Source organism: Coturnix japonica, chromosome 1 (assembly GCF_001577835.2).
Source record: "Coturnix japonica isolate 7356 chromosome 1, Coturnix japonica 2.1, whole genome shotgun sequence".
Lineage (NCBI taxonomy): Eukaryota > Metazoa > Chordata > Aves > Galliformes > Phasianidae > Coturnix > Coturnix japonica.
In genome coordinates, this window is record NC_029516.1 from 27531565 (window position 1) to 27545539 (window position 13975).

The 13975-nt window shown below is 38.4% G+C and overlaps 1 protein-coding gene across 1 annotated transcript in view; it reads right to left on the reverse strand.

Annotated features, from left to right (window-relative positions):
• NELL2 (neural EGFL like 2) overlaps positions 1 to 13975 on the reverse strand; it is a 139831-nt gene that overhangs the window by 29886 nt on the left and 95970 nt on the right. The window contains exons 14-15 of the mRNA XM_015854888.2: positions 9613 to 9735; positions 7928 to 8023 (exon numbers count right to left, since the gene is read on the reverse strand). Of these exons, the coding sequence (XP_015710374.1) occupies positions 7928 to 8023; positions 9613 to 9735 (219 nt within the window). The remainder of the gene's footprint in view (positions 1 to 7927; positions 8024 to 9612; positions 9736 to 13975) is intronic.

Here is a 13975-nt window from a genome sequence, read left to right on the forward strand (position 1 = left end):
TATAGCAGCAGAACTCCATGGGACTCTCAGTAATACTCATATATCTTCAGCCTATCATCTCAGAACCACCTCCAGCTCCTGCCCAGTCAACTATTGAGGTCATAAACTGCCTTTTTTTCTTTGTTTTACCAAATCATAGAATCATAGAATCACCAAGGCTGGAAAAGACCTAAAAGATCATCCAGTCCAACTGTTCACCTATTACCAATAGCTCCCACTAAACAATGTCCCTCAACACAACATCCAGTCTTTCCTTGAACACCCCCAGGGTCGGTGACTCCACCACCTCCCTGGGCAGTCCATTCCAGTGCCTGACCACCCTTTCTGAGAAGTAATACCTACTAATGTCCAAATGTATCATATGAACAAAGATACTGGACAGAATAGGTGTTGTTAATATGATAGCTTCCAACCTCATATGTTTATGAAAAGCATATCACAGGACTATAGGAAAAAATTATGGAAGCCAAAAGTCTCTTTGTGCTCTCTGCTCCAGAGAAGCCAAATAAGACTTTCCAGAGGCTTTCTAGGAACATCAGATTTGACAAAGCCCATGTGCCTGGAACAGTCGGTCTGTGTTACTGAAGGTAATTCTTATCTTGTGTGTGAGTGTGAGTCAGAAGTAGATCGATATATTATACTCTAATCAAACAATAAAAAGATTGTCAAGCAAGCAACGTGGAAGTTCATGTTCAGAGAATTACTGTTATAGTAGTTTATGTGAAATTGGGGCAAGAGAAAAGAAAATGGGAAATGAATGGAAGGCATTGAGAATTATCATAGTAACAGTTTGTTAAAGTAGATTTAACTGTCATGTTTAAACGAGAGATAGAAATTAATGATTCTCATAATTTGGGCCATCACGTTATAATCTGGTTTTCCTACAGTAAGTGGTCATTTAAAATGGAATAATATAGAGTAAGGTTAAGCAACACTGAACAGACTAGTAATCTGCATTATCTTGATAAACCAAGGATAGCTCAAAGATCATTATTCTTGTCTCTGCAATAAGTAATTCACATGCAAAAGCCATCTTCGAGAAGGGCAAGCCTACACAGCAGACCACTCATTACCCAGCCTGTGGGAGCTGGGTAATGGCTTTAAGTAGCAAAGATGCAAGTTATAAAGCAAGATGTTTCAGCAACCTCAGCAAAATCCTTTTGTTATTTTTAGCATCTGCATCCTGTCTCTTTCTGCAGAAATGAAAACTACAGAAAATATTAATTAAATGCAGGTGCATGCAGTAATTCAGAATGGTTCTTAATTCAGAGAGTCAGATCCTGAGAATAGAACATACAGTTAGATATTTGCTGTTATGAGTTAAAATATTTAAACAGGATACTGAGAACTTAATGTTTGCAGATACATTTCAGCCATGATCAAAAAGATTACAGCTTCCATAGATCAGGATGTCAGGAGATTTATTAAAAAAATCAGAACCACTCACAATAACTCAAGGATCATAAGTAGCAGTGGCCACTCAGAGCTAGGCTGTACATGCCTCTAAGCCCAGCAACAGACATAGCATATCCAGCATCTTTCCTCACCTCATCCCAGCTAGGCACCTGGGCTGCATGGGGACCTGCCACCACCACCTCACACAGATGTGGTGCCAACAGCAGCACGCAGCCCAGAAGGTCAGCTGGATCTCACATGCCTGACTCCACAATTTGTCTTTGGGATTTGTCCTTGGTGATTTTTATTGCTTTGGGAAGGCTTGTATCAAGGATCAACTTTGAGTAGTTCATGAACTTTGAAAATGACTTAAGTTGAAATACCAGACTTGAGCAACAATAAGATGCCTGACTTTTGGAGTATGATGAATTCCCTGTTCCCTGCCCACTGGGTTCTATTGACATCTATTACATTTCAAGTCAGGCTCATGTACTAATTGCTTTTAAAAATATTATCCGTGGTGGGTAAACCCAACAATTTGTATTTCTTCAAGTCAAACTGAGCACTTGAACTTTATTAAAACATTGCTTGCTGAAAGTACCCTGAAAGTTTTTAGTCTCACATCTGGGAGCCTCTCCAAAAAGGGGAGCCTGAATCCTCCAGACACCAGGACTCAAGCAAGCAAGCAATTTGTCCTGGCAAATAAATAGCTTTCCCTGGCTGGACTGTGAACTCTTTAAAGTCACTCTTTATTACTTGAGGTTTGTGCAGAACGTTGCACACATGCACTATGAATGTGAGCCTTTTAGTATTCTTGTTGTAAACCCCAATCCTACTATCAGTAATTAAAATTTTCCTTTTAAAAATAAAACTGAGCAAAAGGCAGGTTCCTGAGCTATGACAGTTTTTTACTACGGTACTTCCAGAGCTTACAGACAGTTTGTACTAGATTGAGGTCAAGAATTTTTAAGAGTTCTGCCAAAAGTAATCCCAGTTCTTTCAGAATTGGTTCAGTGCTCTATGGGCTTCAAATGCCATTTGTGTCACAGCTTTAACTTCAGAGCCTACCTGACCACAAGCTGATTGAAGTTGTTTTAGCTGAACAGCAAGGATCAAGGGCTTAAATGGAAACAATTCTCATATGATGTTGAAAGTACTATTATACTTCATCATGTTTTTGCAAAATCAACAAAGTTAACAAGTTTCCTAGTTACTTTGGCAGTGCCTTATACTCCAATACTAGCAAAACTATTTTCCTATCCACTAGAATATCAGAATTAAAAGATTTTCACAAGCTTCCTTTGGAAATTAAATAATAATAGCCTTCAAAAATGTGAATCCTCCTACTATTATTGCTGATGTACATGAACAGATTAATTTGGATTTGCTAAGTGTAACAGTCACACATGCTAATTATTTATCCTATATAGAAAGCGGCACAAAACTCTAAAGAGATTTGATCAATAGCAACCATTCTGTCTAAGCTGCACTTTAGTATATGGAACTACATGTTAGGGGCAAAGTCTTGGCATTGTCTTAGCTACACCAAACTCTTTTTCCTTCTCCATGTGGTATTCACACCACTTTTTCTATTTTGTTTTGAGCTTTCCACATGTGAAAAAAAAGGAAAAAAAAAAGTACAGAGAAGAGCCAAAGAATCTACTTTCCTTAAACTTGGCTATTTCTGATAGGAGATCTGATAAAAGAGTGTGAGCTTACATATCTTATGCTGACCATGTTTTCATAAATTCAGTTATGCATTTAATTACATCACTAGTATGAATATAGGGCTGAGTAAACATACAGACAGTACGTTCATTTTTTATTTCTCAACAGGTCCTTTTAAACATAACAGCTTTGTGCACCAATTTATTCCAGCAGTTTGCTGTGGCATGTCTAATAACAGGTGGATATGATTCCTTTGATATCCAAAGAAAGTTTGTTATCAGGAAATGTAAGTCACAGCCAAAGGTCCATAATAAAGCCATATATTTCCAACCAACCTATTACAAAAACTACATCAAAACACTACTAGTAGTAAAATTCTACTATTTGATCTCATGTATAATTAAAAATGGACCAGGGGAATATTCAAAGCACAAAATGAATGCAGGAACTAAAAAGAAAAGCTGACAAACAGCAAAAATGCAGTAATCTTGTATATATGCACATATAGCCAAACAAATTCGCTGTTCATCAAATTAAAAGGGAGCTACAGTACTATCAAGGCAACCTAACAAAATTGTCCTATGCTGGATTCTGAAATAAAGTAATGTTCAAATACAATTTAAAACAGCATTTAAAAAATGCCTACTGAAGAATTCATAATTTTACAATCAAGCAGGAGGGCACTGGAAGGTATTTAGAAGAAATTTAACTGGTAGAAATGTTTATAGATTCCCTGAGTAGTCTCAGCTTTCCACACAGCAGAAGACTGTGCTTTACTAATTTAACTACTGCTATGCCTTGTATGACTTGAAAATCTTTTAACAAGGATGCCAGACAACAAATGCATCTCCAGTGTTAATGATGCTTTAAGCTGCTTCCTGAGGGAAGAGAAGAAAAACTTCTCCAAAGTCTTATTTTAATGTTCTATTACCAGCTAAAACAACTGAAGTAGTGCTGGAGGTTGATGTATCTGCGCCATTCTTACTTTTTTCTTCTTTTTCCACTGATCCATTTTCAACAAGGCACAGGCCACAGTTAATCTAAAAGGCTTGCAGAGAAAATTCTAAAGCACTGCAACAGCACCGTTAGCTGCAAGGCACTTCACAGTGAATACCTCTTCTCATGAAAATAATGTCTGACTGAAAGTACTAAGTGATGCTCATTCTCATATTATGGAGAGCACAGTGGTTCTTGCTGACACCCCAGAAGCACCATCTGGATGTAGAAAACTTTACGAAATGCAATGCCCATTACAGCACTTAGTTACACAAAGCTTTGCTTCTTTGCAAAAGCTCTATTGTGTTTGCGAATTTGACAGACCCTTTTCATGGTAGTTGACAGGTGAAAAGAATTACAGCTATGCCTGTGAACATGTGCAAACTTCTGGTACCACTCTATCTGAACCAGGAAAGCTGCTTAGTACTCTAGGTGAATAGACATGCCCTAAAGCCACATTTCAGTGTCATGATAATTTCATCAGAAGATTTCTGAACTCTCCCATCAGAAGCAGGCAATTTGCTTCCTACTCACTGTGCCCAGTTGCTGCTTTTGCTTCTCCACCTCTGTTTGGAGGCTCAAAGAAGCTGTCAATGGCATCACCAGTAGGCCCAACTCAACTTCCAGTTTGTATCTTTTAGTTTCCATGACAACAACCACAGCCAGTTCATCAGCTGTTCACTGGAACTGGTGCAAAAGGGTCTGATCCCTTATTACAAGCTGTTCCCAAATGCGGCTTTGATAGATGAATGGTGGAATAGAATATGTCTCCAGCCAACAGAGCACTGGGAAGCAGTTCAGGTCTTTTGACAAACAGCCTTGTTAAATATTTAAGGGAACACTGTGGATACCAGCAATCCCAGCCATTTCAGCTCAGGTTTCATCCTGTTCTTGATCAATGGCCTGTCCTGTGACACTCAGGCCTGGCTCCATAGGTAAGAAATGGGCAGGAACAACATCTTCGTTTACACACTTTGAGAACACAGAGGGAATATATGTGCAGAGCCGGTGTTTGGAAAGGATATATAAAGGGGTGAGGCACTAAACCAAATTGAATATGAGGTAGCTATGTGCTCTTGTGGAAGAGAAGACCAACAGCACTGGGAAGAGCATTATATCCCCTCTTTTTCATGCTGTTGAGACAATACCTGGAGAGCTGGCTGATTGAACACTGTAACTGGTTCCCCAGAGAGGTTGTGAAAATTCCAACCCTAAAGACACTCAAAATCCAACCAGAAAAAGCTGTGAGAAACCCATTCAATTTAATCCTACTTTGAATAAGTGGATTGGACACGATCATCTCCAGAGATCCCTTTCTACCCCATCCTCCCTACAGTTCTGAGAAATGACCTACTAAATCATCTTTTGTAGAAGTACACAGTAAGGATTGTGATTGTGTTTTTAGGTTATTGCTGGGTTGTGCATTCAGTCTCCTGTTAATTAGGAGGTTTAGCAGCTACTGACAATTTTTATTACACTACATGTTTTAAGTTAAAAATGCCAAAAATCTTTAAAAAGCCGTTTTTAAATATGTGTCATAAGTAGAAAGAAGTAATGTGTGATTTGAAAATAGATTTGGAGTATATATCAACCCCCTTTCCTGCTTGTATGTGATTGCAACTAAAGATGTCTGCTTACAAAAGTTTATATCACTTTTGGAGATGAAGTGACTGTTCAACAAGGAAAGCTTCCAGCATAATTTGTTTATCATGTGAATGTCTTGATCACTTCAAGCCTAACAAAAACTACCTTCAGGAAATTCTGCCACATTCACTGGGAATGAATATGTGCTGTCATTTTCCTCTATGACTGCATATTTCTAACAATGCAAACTCAGAACACAAAATCTTTTCCATTTGTCAATCCAAAAGTATTCCAGACTGTGTTTCAAAGTGTAATTTTATTCTAATCCCACTCTTGGACATTAATCCAACTGAGGTGACCAGACTTGTACCCTTGTGAACGAACTCTAATATGATTTATTTCACCAGTAACAACAAATAAAATGTGTAAGGGAATTCCACCAGGACAGAGTGGTCTCTCCTTGCAAAACTGACCAACTGACCAACAAAACTGGTTTGGGGCTGCCAAACTTCCTACAAATCATAACAATAGTATTGCTACCTCAGAGGTATCAGAACCAAAACTAGCATAATAACATTTTGATAAATATTGAAACCAGGTATTCGGAAAATATAGTATGAGGCTTACAAAGACACTCAGAGCTGGTTCAACCTTACTGCCTGCCCTCCTGCAAGTTTCTTAATGAAAGAAAAAGTTGTGAGGCCAAGAGCCTTGCTGCCCTGCAAGAGCCTTTGAGTCTACATATCCAAAAGCTAACTCTAGGTCAGCATTTGAACCTTCTGTTTTGGGAACAGTGTCCCTGGGTTCTCCTCTAAAGAAGGGAACAGAAATAGGACTTTCAGGGGGCAATTCAGACAATCCAGGAAGATCCGCCATTTGACAGTGGATATTAATTCTGACTAGAGAAAGGTTTGTAGTCTACACACTTCAGGTAGATAAAAAAGCTGGGAAAGATTAATCTGGGCCTTGAAACGATAGATGCTATGCTTACTTGATAACAGCAGGATGCTGCAAGGAACAGATGAAGCAAATATTACTAAAACAAAGTAACTGTTTTAATACTTGAGCCTTATCTTATCAAACAAAGTGTTCCAAGCAAAACCACAACACTGTTACATTGAAGAGACCTTGATATCCCATCCCATACTATTTCTAGGCTGTGAAAAAGTGAAAAAATACTTGAAAACTTGCCATTTTGACATTTTTCTAGAAATAGATCAGCAGTCAGCATACTGCTCTTCACACAGCACCCCTCTTGTGCACTGCGGCGATATCTTTTCAACTACAGCAGAATGAAAACAATCACATTTCTCACCTCTCAAATGGACCAGATAATACAGAATTTGGATCAGTCTGTGTTTTTCATTAAATTGGACGTGTTTACAAGTCAGACAAAAGCAATACTTGCTCAGATGACCTCCTTTCCTTTGCTTGGAAGATTTATTGAAGGCAATATAGAATGGCAACAATAGTCAATCACAGGCAGCAGACTGCCCTTTTATTAGGCATATTGAAGCCAATTAATCTAAGTGAGCTTTCCCCCTTTATCTCCTGAGGGCACATACTGTTAGAATGCATTAAAAATTCTGTAGCAATAAATAAAGGTGCTGAAATTATTCATTTGAACTTTGAGAAATTATTTACAGGCACTTGAGATGCTAAGTATTAACATTGTACATTTTCTGGTGGGCAAAGTGCCTGCTGCTTTAATTTGAGTAGATCCAAGACTTTAAAAATAAAGCTGTAAAACAAGGCTTTGTTGTACAACCGTCCTCAGGGACAGCAAGGAGAGAAAGGAATGCTTGCAAGAGAAAGGAAAAGCAGCAGGAAAACTGAAACTTGCCTTATACTGAATAAAAAAATGCTGAGTTAATGCAGAAATCTCCACTTAAGGTTACAAGGGAAGGAGGGCTAGTGAACTAGGCACAGTTTACAGCACAGAAGTAATCACTTACTGGAATTCATTTCTAGATGTTGGATTATCTGCCATTTACAGGAGATACTAAAGGCCATTTGAGGTGAAAAGTAAGTCTATAATAATCTTATTAATTATGAAACTTCAAAACCCAAGATGTCTTAATACATGTTCTCATTTTTGTAGTCCATGTGTTTCTAATTAGAACTTCTGTAATGTATTCACTTGGGAGGCATATAGGAAAAGTGAGTAACACTGTAGCAGCAGCTTCCTCTTTTAGGGCATTCACTTAAAACTCTCCTTTATTCTTGGATTACCTCCAGCAACCTTCTTGGATTTCCTTCACTATAAATTCAATTAAAATCATACCAGTTTCACAGCTGGGGCCAGTGAAGCCTTGTGGGCAGGCACACACGTTGGAAGCAATACAGGCTCCTCCATTCCTGCACCCATCTTTGCAAAACGCTGGAACAGTAAAAGAACAAGAATTAACAAAATTACCTCCAATATCCACACAGGTGTCCCCAGGCCCTGGCAGACTGAGACAGAGCACAGCCCTCACCGCACTGAGCTCAAAGGCTGCTTTCTCTGAAGGACAGGGGTCACTAAAGATGGTTCATAGCCCTCCTGCCTCATTAGCCAGATGGGCTGACAAGCTACAGGAGATTAGAGTAAATCACCTGAAGTCAACAACCTATATATGTACTCCTTCCTATGTATCAGGAAGCAGTGAAGGGCAGCATCTTCCCTATGAATGAACTCTTCTCAGGGCAACGCTGTTCTCAGCATCCTAAATAAAAGCATGAGCATAACAGGCACAAATGAGCACTGAATCAGTTGCCTGCCTCCCTCCTTCATTCAGAGATTAGATTGAAAGATAGTCATTTGCCTCCAGAGATTCTGAAAAAGTCAAAAACATTTACCATTTACAATTTGAATCCAATCCCTAGATTTGTTTGTTGGTATACTGAAATCTGAGAAGCTGTGCTCACATAGTCATTTCAGCATTCTCCAGATATAGTTATGAATATTTAGGCATTTCAGCAATCTCCAGATACGGTTATGCACTAAAGAAACCTCTCTGCAGGCAAAGAAATGCAACTGGTTCTGATATATGACACAGCAGCTGTCTAATTGCTCTGATCTGCAACACGGAATGAGCAATTCTCCACTCACATGAAACAACAGAAAAACAGAGTTTTCTGAGGAGCACTCAGAGCTCCTGCCCAGGAAACAGAAGTGTTATAGGGTTATGCACCTTGTCTTTGACCCAAAGAAATCTCAATTACTTTTTCATAAGCTGACAGACTTTCATCTGTGAGTTCAAAGACCAAGGACACTTTTGAGAGAAGCAGCTGCAGTTTGAACCTCCTCAGGCTAACTTCAGGAGATAACTCAGTCTAAAAGGGGTCATTTACTGACATCTCTCCCTCTTTCTCTGAGTTTGGCTGGGAGTTGATTATGCTAAGATGTTTTACAGTTGGGTCATTATGTTAGGAATATTTAGAAGAATCATGCTATGGCTCAGGTGAAGAAAAATCTAGTGTTAAGATCATAAGCAAGCTTAGCAATTAAAGAAATACTGGGCTTGGCCTTGATAACACAGCAGCTGAGTTAATAACAGAGTTATGTGTTGTTATCAGTGTTAACTGAGACTCCACGAAGTCTGACACCTAACAGATGAAGTCGGAACTCTGGGTATGCAATTGCTACAGTCAGACCATTTCTCACATCTGAGCCAGTTCCCTACAGCTGTACTACTTCTGTTGTCAGGTATTTTCTCCGTCCTTTGTTATGAGTTTGAGGACTCCCAGGGACTTCGGCCCCATAGCAAGCATCATCCTTCTGACGTGAAATGCAACAAAGTTAGGGCAGCATCACATCTCCACCAAGTCTATGGATCATCCTCAAATCACTATGAACTCAGTCATACGCATCCCTGTGCACCTGACTGTGAAGATCTTCTAGTAGGTGCTGGTCCTAAATGCTTAGCCAGGACAAAACATGCCACTGAGTTCAAGGAATGCCAAACCCCTGGGTTCTCAGCCACTTACCTTTACATACAGTCCCGTTTCCTGTGTAACCCAGCTTGCAGACACAGTTGTGCCCACCCACGGTGTTGAAACATAGTGCATTTTCATCACAGTTGTGCTGGTTCGTTACACACTCATCATGCTCTAGAAAATGAAAGAAGAATTGGATGTTCTTGAGGTTTTAAAATACACAGAAGTTTTTAATAAGAGAGAAGTGGCAGTTAGTGATAACTGGGCTACCTCAACAGGAAATAATGGGGTAACCAGGATATATGTTTTTAACACATACTTCTATGTGAAAAATGTATTTGGGTCAAAACACCACTTCCATTAATGGAGAACTACCATCACAGCACTTTTCACATGGTAAATATTTGTCAAAGAATTGGCTAACATACTGAACAGCTGTATACTAATTCTACTGGACAATTTATAAGTGTAGGTTTAACCTGTGTGAGATTTGTATTATTTCCTTCAGAAAGACAACCAATGGTGCAAGACACACACTCTAAGCTGCAGAGAACAATTTGCAGAAGGCAGGTCTTCAAAATGTAGTCCTTGTTTTACTTCATTTCAGTGTTTACTCTACTCACTATTCAGATGAGCTAAGTAACCAGGAAACAAAGAACAGGCTGCTCCTCAGAGTAAGGGACAAAAGACACATGATCTAAGTGTTTCTGTTGGTGAACATCTTAATGTTTTAGTTTGTGGTTCTTTAAAAAATGGAAAATACAACTTCAAAACAAGATGCTTTTAAGTATCTTTTCCAAATGTCACAAGAATTGCTTGAGTATATTCAACATGCAGTAACTTAGTCTGTAAGCATCATGAATGGAATGCTTCCATCTTCAGAAAATATTCTTTGTGTTTTCTTTAAATCAAACATAAATAATTTCAGAATACCCAAACATTTAATTTCAGTAAAATCAACTGTCTGGGGAACATAAAGCTACATAATTTGAATCAACATACATGGACTAGTATGCGTATGAGGTTTTCATAGCCACCATTCTGTCCACGTTTTAGCAGTTTTTATCAATGCAGCTTATGGCAGTTCTGGCTATAAGACAAGTCTTAAATCTGAAACTAGATGCTCTTTCTTCCCTAGTCTTGGCTATGTCACACTGCTCTGAATCTTCTGCTTTATAATAAAGAACTGAAGTCTGCACATATCCCACAGGGCTGTCAGGAAAATGAATTTCTTAACACTTGCAAATCACTATGGAAGTATTAGACTTGCTACTCAATACTGGCCATAAACCAATGGAGTATAAAATTGGCAGAATGGCACATCCCTAATCCATCAGTAGCCATGAAGTGTCCTGTAGCAAAACAAGTACCCACTGTTTAACAGGAGGAAAATCACCAAAATGTAAATAATCAGTTTTAAACAATGGCAGTGTCCTTTAGTTGGTTTTATTTTGGTTTAGGGTTTTTCTGCTTATTTTATAGCTTCACCCTGATGTATTTATTCCAAACAGGGACTGAATCCCCACCAGATACAGCCAAGATGAAGCTGCAGGCCTCTGCCCTGAAGCATGAGAAATAATTACTTTTGTTCTCACCATTAATAACTAAAACTGATATTGTTCACAAGTGATCCAGTCCCTGAAAATCCAGTTATGATATTTGACTCCAACTTCCCACTGCAGCAAAATCTCTCATGCTGGCTGAAGTAGTATTTATATTAGATCAGGTCATAGAATAAAAGAATGTCACATTCATGCTAATGAGGTTACAAGTATTATCTATGCCATAATCATATTCTGGCTTTGTGTTAATATCGTGATGTTATTTATATGTGATATGCCATTTAAATATAAAATATATACTGCTTTCTCATTTGTAAAGGTTTTATGTAACATATGAAAGGAAAATAGCTATGGAAATGTAAGAAACATTATGCACTCAGCAGGCCAAAATATCTTGCAAAGACATTATTCTGGGATCTCAGGAGGGGGGGTTACATACAGCAATACATCACACTGGTAAACTCAGCTCAAATCACTGCATTTGGCAAATTGAGTATCATGCTCAATGAGAAATGCCACCATCCACCTCATGCCTTAGGGCTGCAGTCCCATCCCCAGCATACATAGCATCTCTTTCGTGTGGATAAGAGTATAGTTGAGAAAGGCAACTGAGAATGGACTGACAACAAGAGGAGCAGCTTTAAGCCCAAAACAGCTCTGAAAGCCCACAGGGACTCATGCGAAGCAAGCTTGCTGATGATGTCCCAGCACAACCAGGTGTTAACCATATGGATCACTCCACCTTGCAGTACCTGGGCATCAAAGACCATATGTACAGATGCATGGCCTCTGTAGAAAAAAAGATAACTGTCATCCTTGAATGTATGTTCCAAACATTTATTCTGTAGGCTAAGAAAACCTAAGGAGTCTTTTAAGACTGACTTCTTAAAAAACAAAAATCAGTTGTCTATCAGCTAAGTAACTGAGCCTGAATTCAAAGATAATATTCTTGGTTTCCACCACTTGCTGTGAGAAACTTCAGTGTTTCATATCCTCCTGCAAGAAAGTTCGTGGAGGATGTCTGCCTATGGAGAAGGAGGAGGGCCCATCACTCAGCCACAGAAGTTTAAGTACAGAAACAGACATTTTGAAATGATAGAAATAGAAAATGTTATCAAAAAATAAATGGAATATTTTACCTTTCACCTAGATTGGTTACCCTGCCTCATCTGAGCTTGGGTTCAATAACACTGTTAAAACTATTTAAACATAGTACTTCATATTCCTTCCTTCCATACTTCTTTGTATTCCCTCCATACATTTTGAGGGCACCACACAGAGAAATCAGTCTGCACTGCATGACTGGCTCTGATACAGACTAATAATAAATGGTTAAAATACAGAGGGGGAAAAGTCCTGCACATAAAGCACCTTATAACATTCAGTCTTTTAATATATGGCATACTATCTGCAACAATGTTGAAGAGACTATCAGAAAGAGCTTTTTCTTTTTTCTTTATCTAGCTTTATTAAAGACAGAAATACATGATTGTCATGAAAAAGTGGTTGATAATTCTTCATTAACTCACACTTAACACTTTGTCTTCTTATTTTGCTGAAATATTCAGAAAGTCATCTTAAATAGAGAGAACATGGAATGAGTTCAGCAACCTTAAATACCAGTCTAGAAACTGTAGAAGCAGATTGGGCTGTGCATTATAAAGAAGCAAAAAAGCAATTCATAAAAGAATTGTCTAAAGAGAACTGTGAATATGACTTCTTCCACTTTTTAAAGTTCAAAAAAACAAGACAGAAACATCATTTGCATTATTTAGAATGTCAGTACTGCCCAGATATGTTTCTGATGCTCCAAGAAGCAACAGTAAGGTCACTCATTTCAAGCTACTTCTTAGGAAATAATGTAACACACATTTAACAAATGTCCATACTTATTTCACTGCGCACCATAATGATGATGGGGCTGGGCCAGTATAGAAGTAGTACAGTGGCAAGGAAATAAAAATGACTTTTGGAGAGAGATTTAACCATTAACACACCCACATTTGCATAAACTTTCTATAAAACCAAATGCACTAGTCTCAGTGATTACCTCTACAGCTACATTATCTAATAGATCTAAAATCCTTTTTGCCAGGATTCTGCTCAACAGTGCTAAAATTAATAAAATCTCTGTTGTGAGTCCAAATGAAATTTAAAACACAGTATTTCTATTGAATAAATTACGTCTAGAATGATCTCTTTCTAGATAAAGGAAGTTTCACCTCCAAACTGCGCTGCTGCTCTACGCTAAAATAATAGTAAGAATGAATGCAAATGTATATTTAGTAAAAAACACAGAATGACCATTATGATGCAGATGACTTAAAGTGATACAAAGATTATATGATGTAATTAATTCATGCATTTGGATGTGCAACAAATCAGTTAGATATACCTACATGCACAGAAAGGGATGAATTTTATTTTACTTTGGTACTACTACAGAACAATTCATGTGGTTTCCTTGACAAAGATGTCACTTCAGAGGGATATGAAGGGTAAAGTACTGCCTCTTCAGAAGATGCAGTGCTGGCATAAACTTATACAGACCCAACGAATCCTATGACATGTGACAGTGCAATGGCAGATGGGGATCTGTCCTACAGCTTTTATCATCTGAGCAGAGATTCTTGTAGAATTTAGCAGAAGCTAACATGCTGACCACAAAGTGCATCAGCCACCTCCTCCTCCTTTTATTTTCATAGTGCAGAATGACATCAGCCCCTATCCTTCCTACTTTGCATTTCACAATTAAAAATAAAATCTGTAAAGCACTTCCCACTTGCATACTGCACCTTCCCAATAGCTGTCCTGTACATCCAAATTCTGCAAACATCTATGCAAAGAAAATT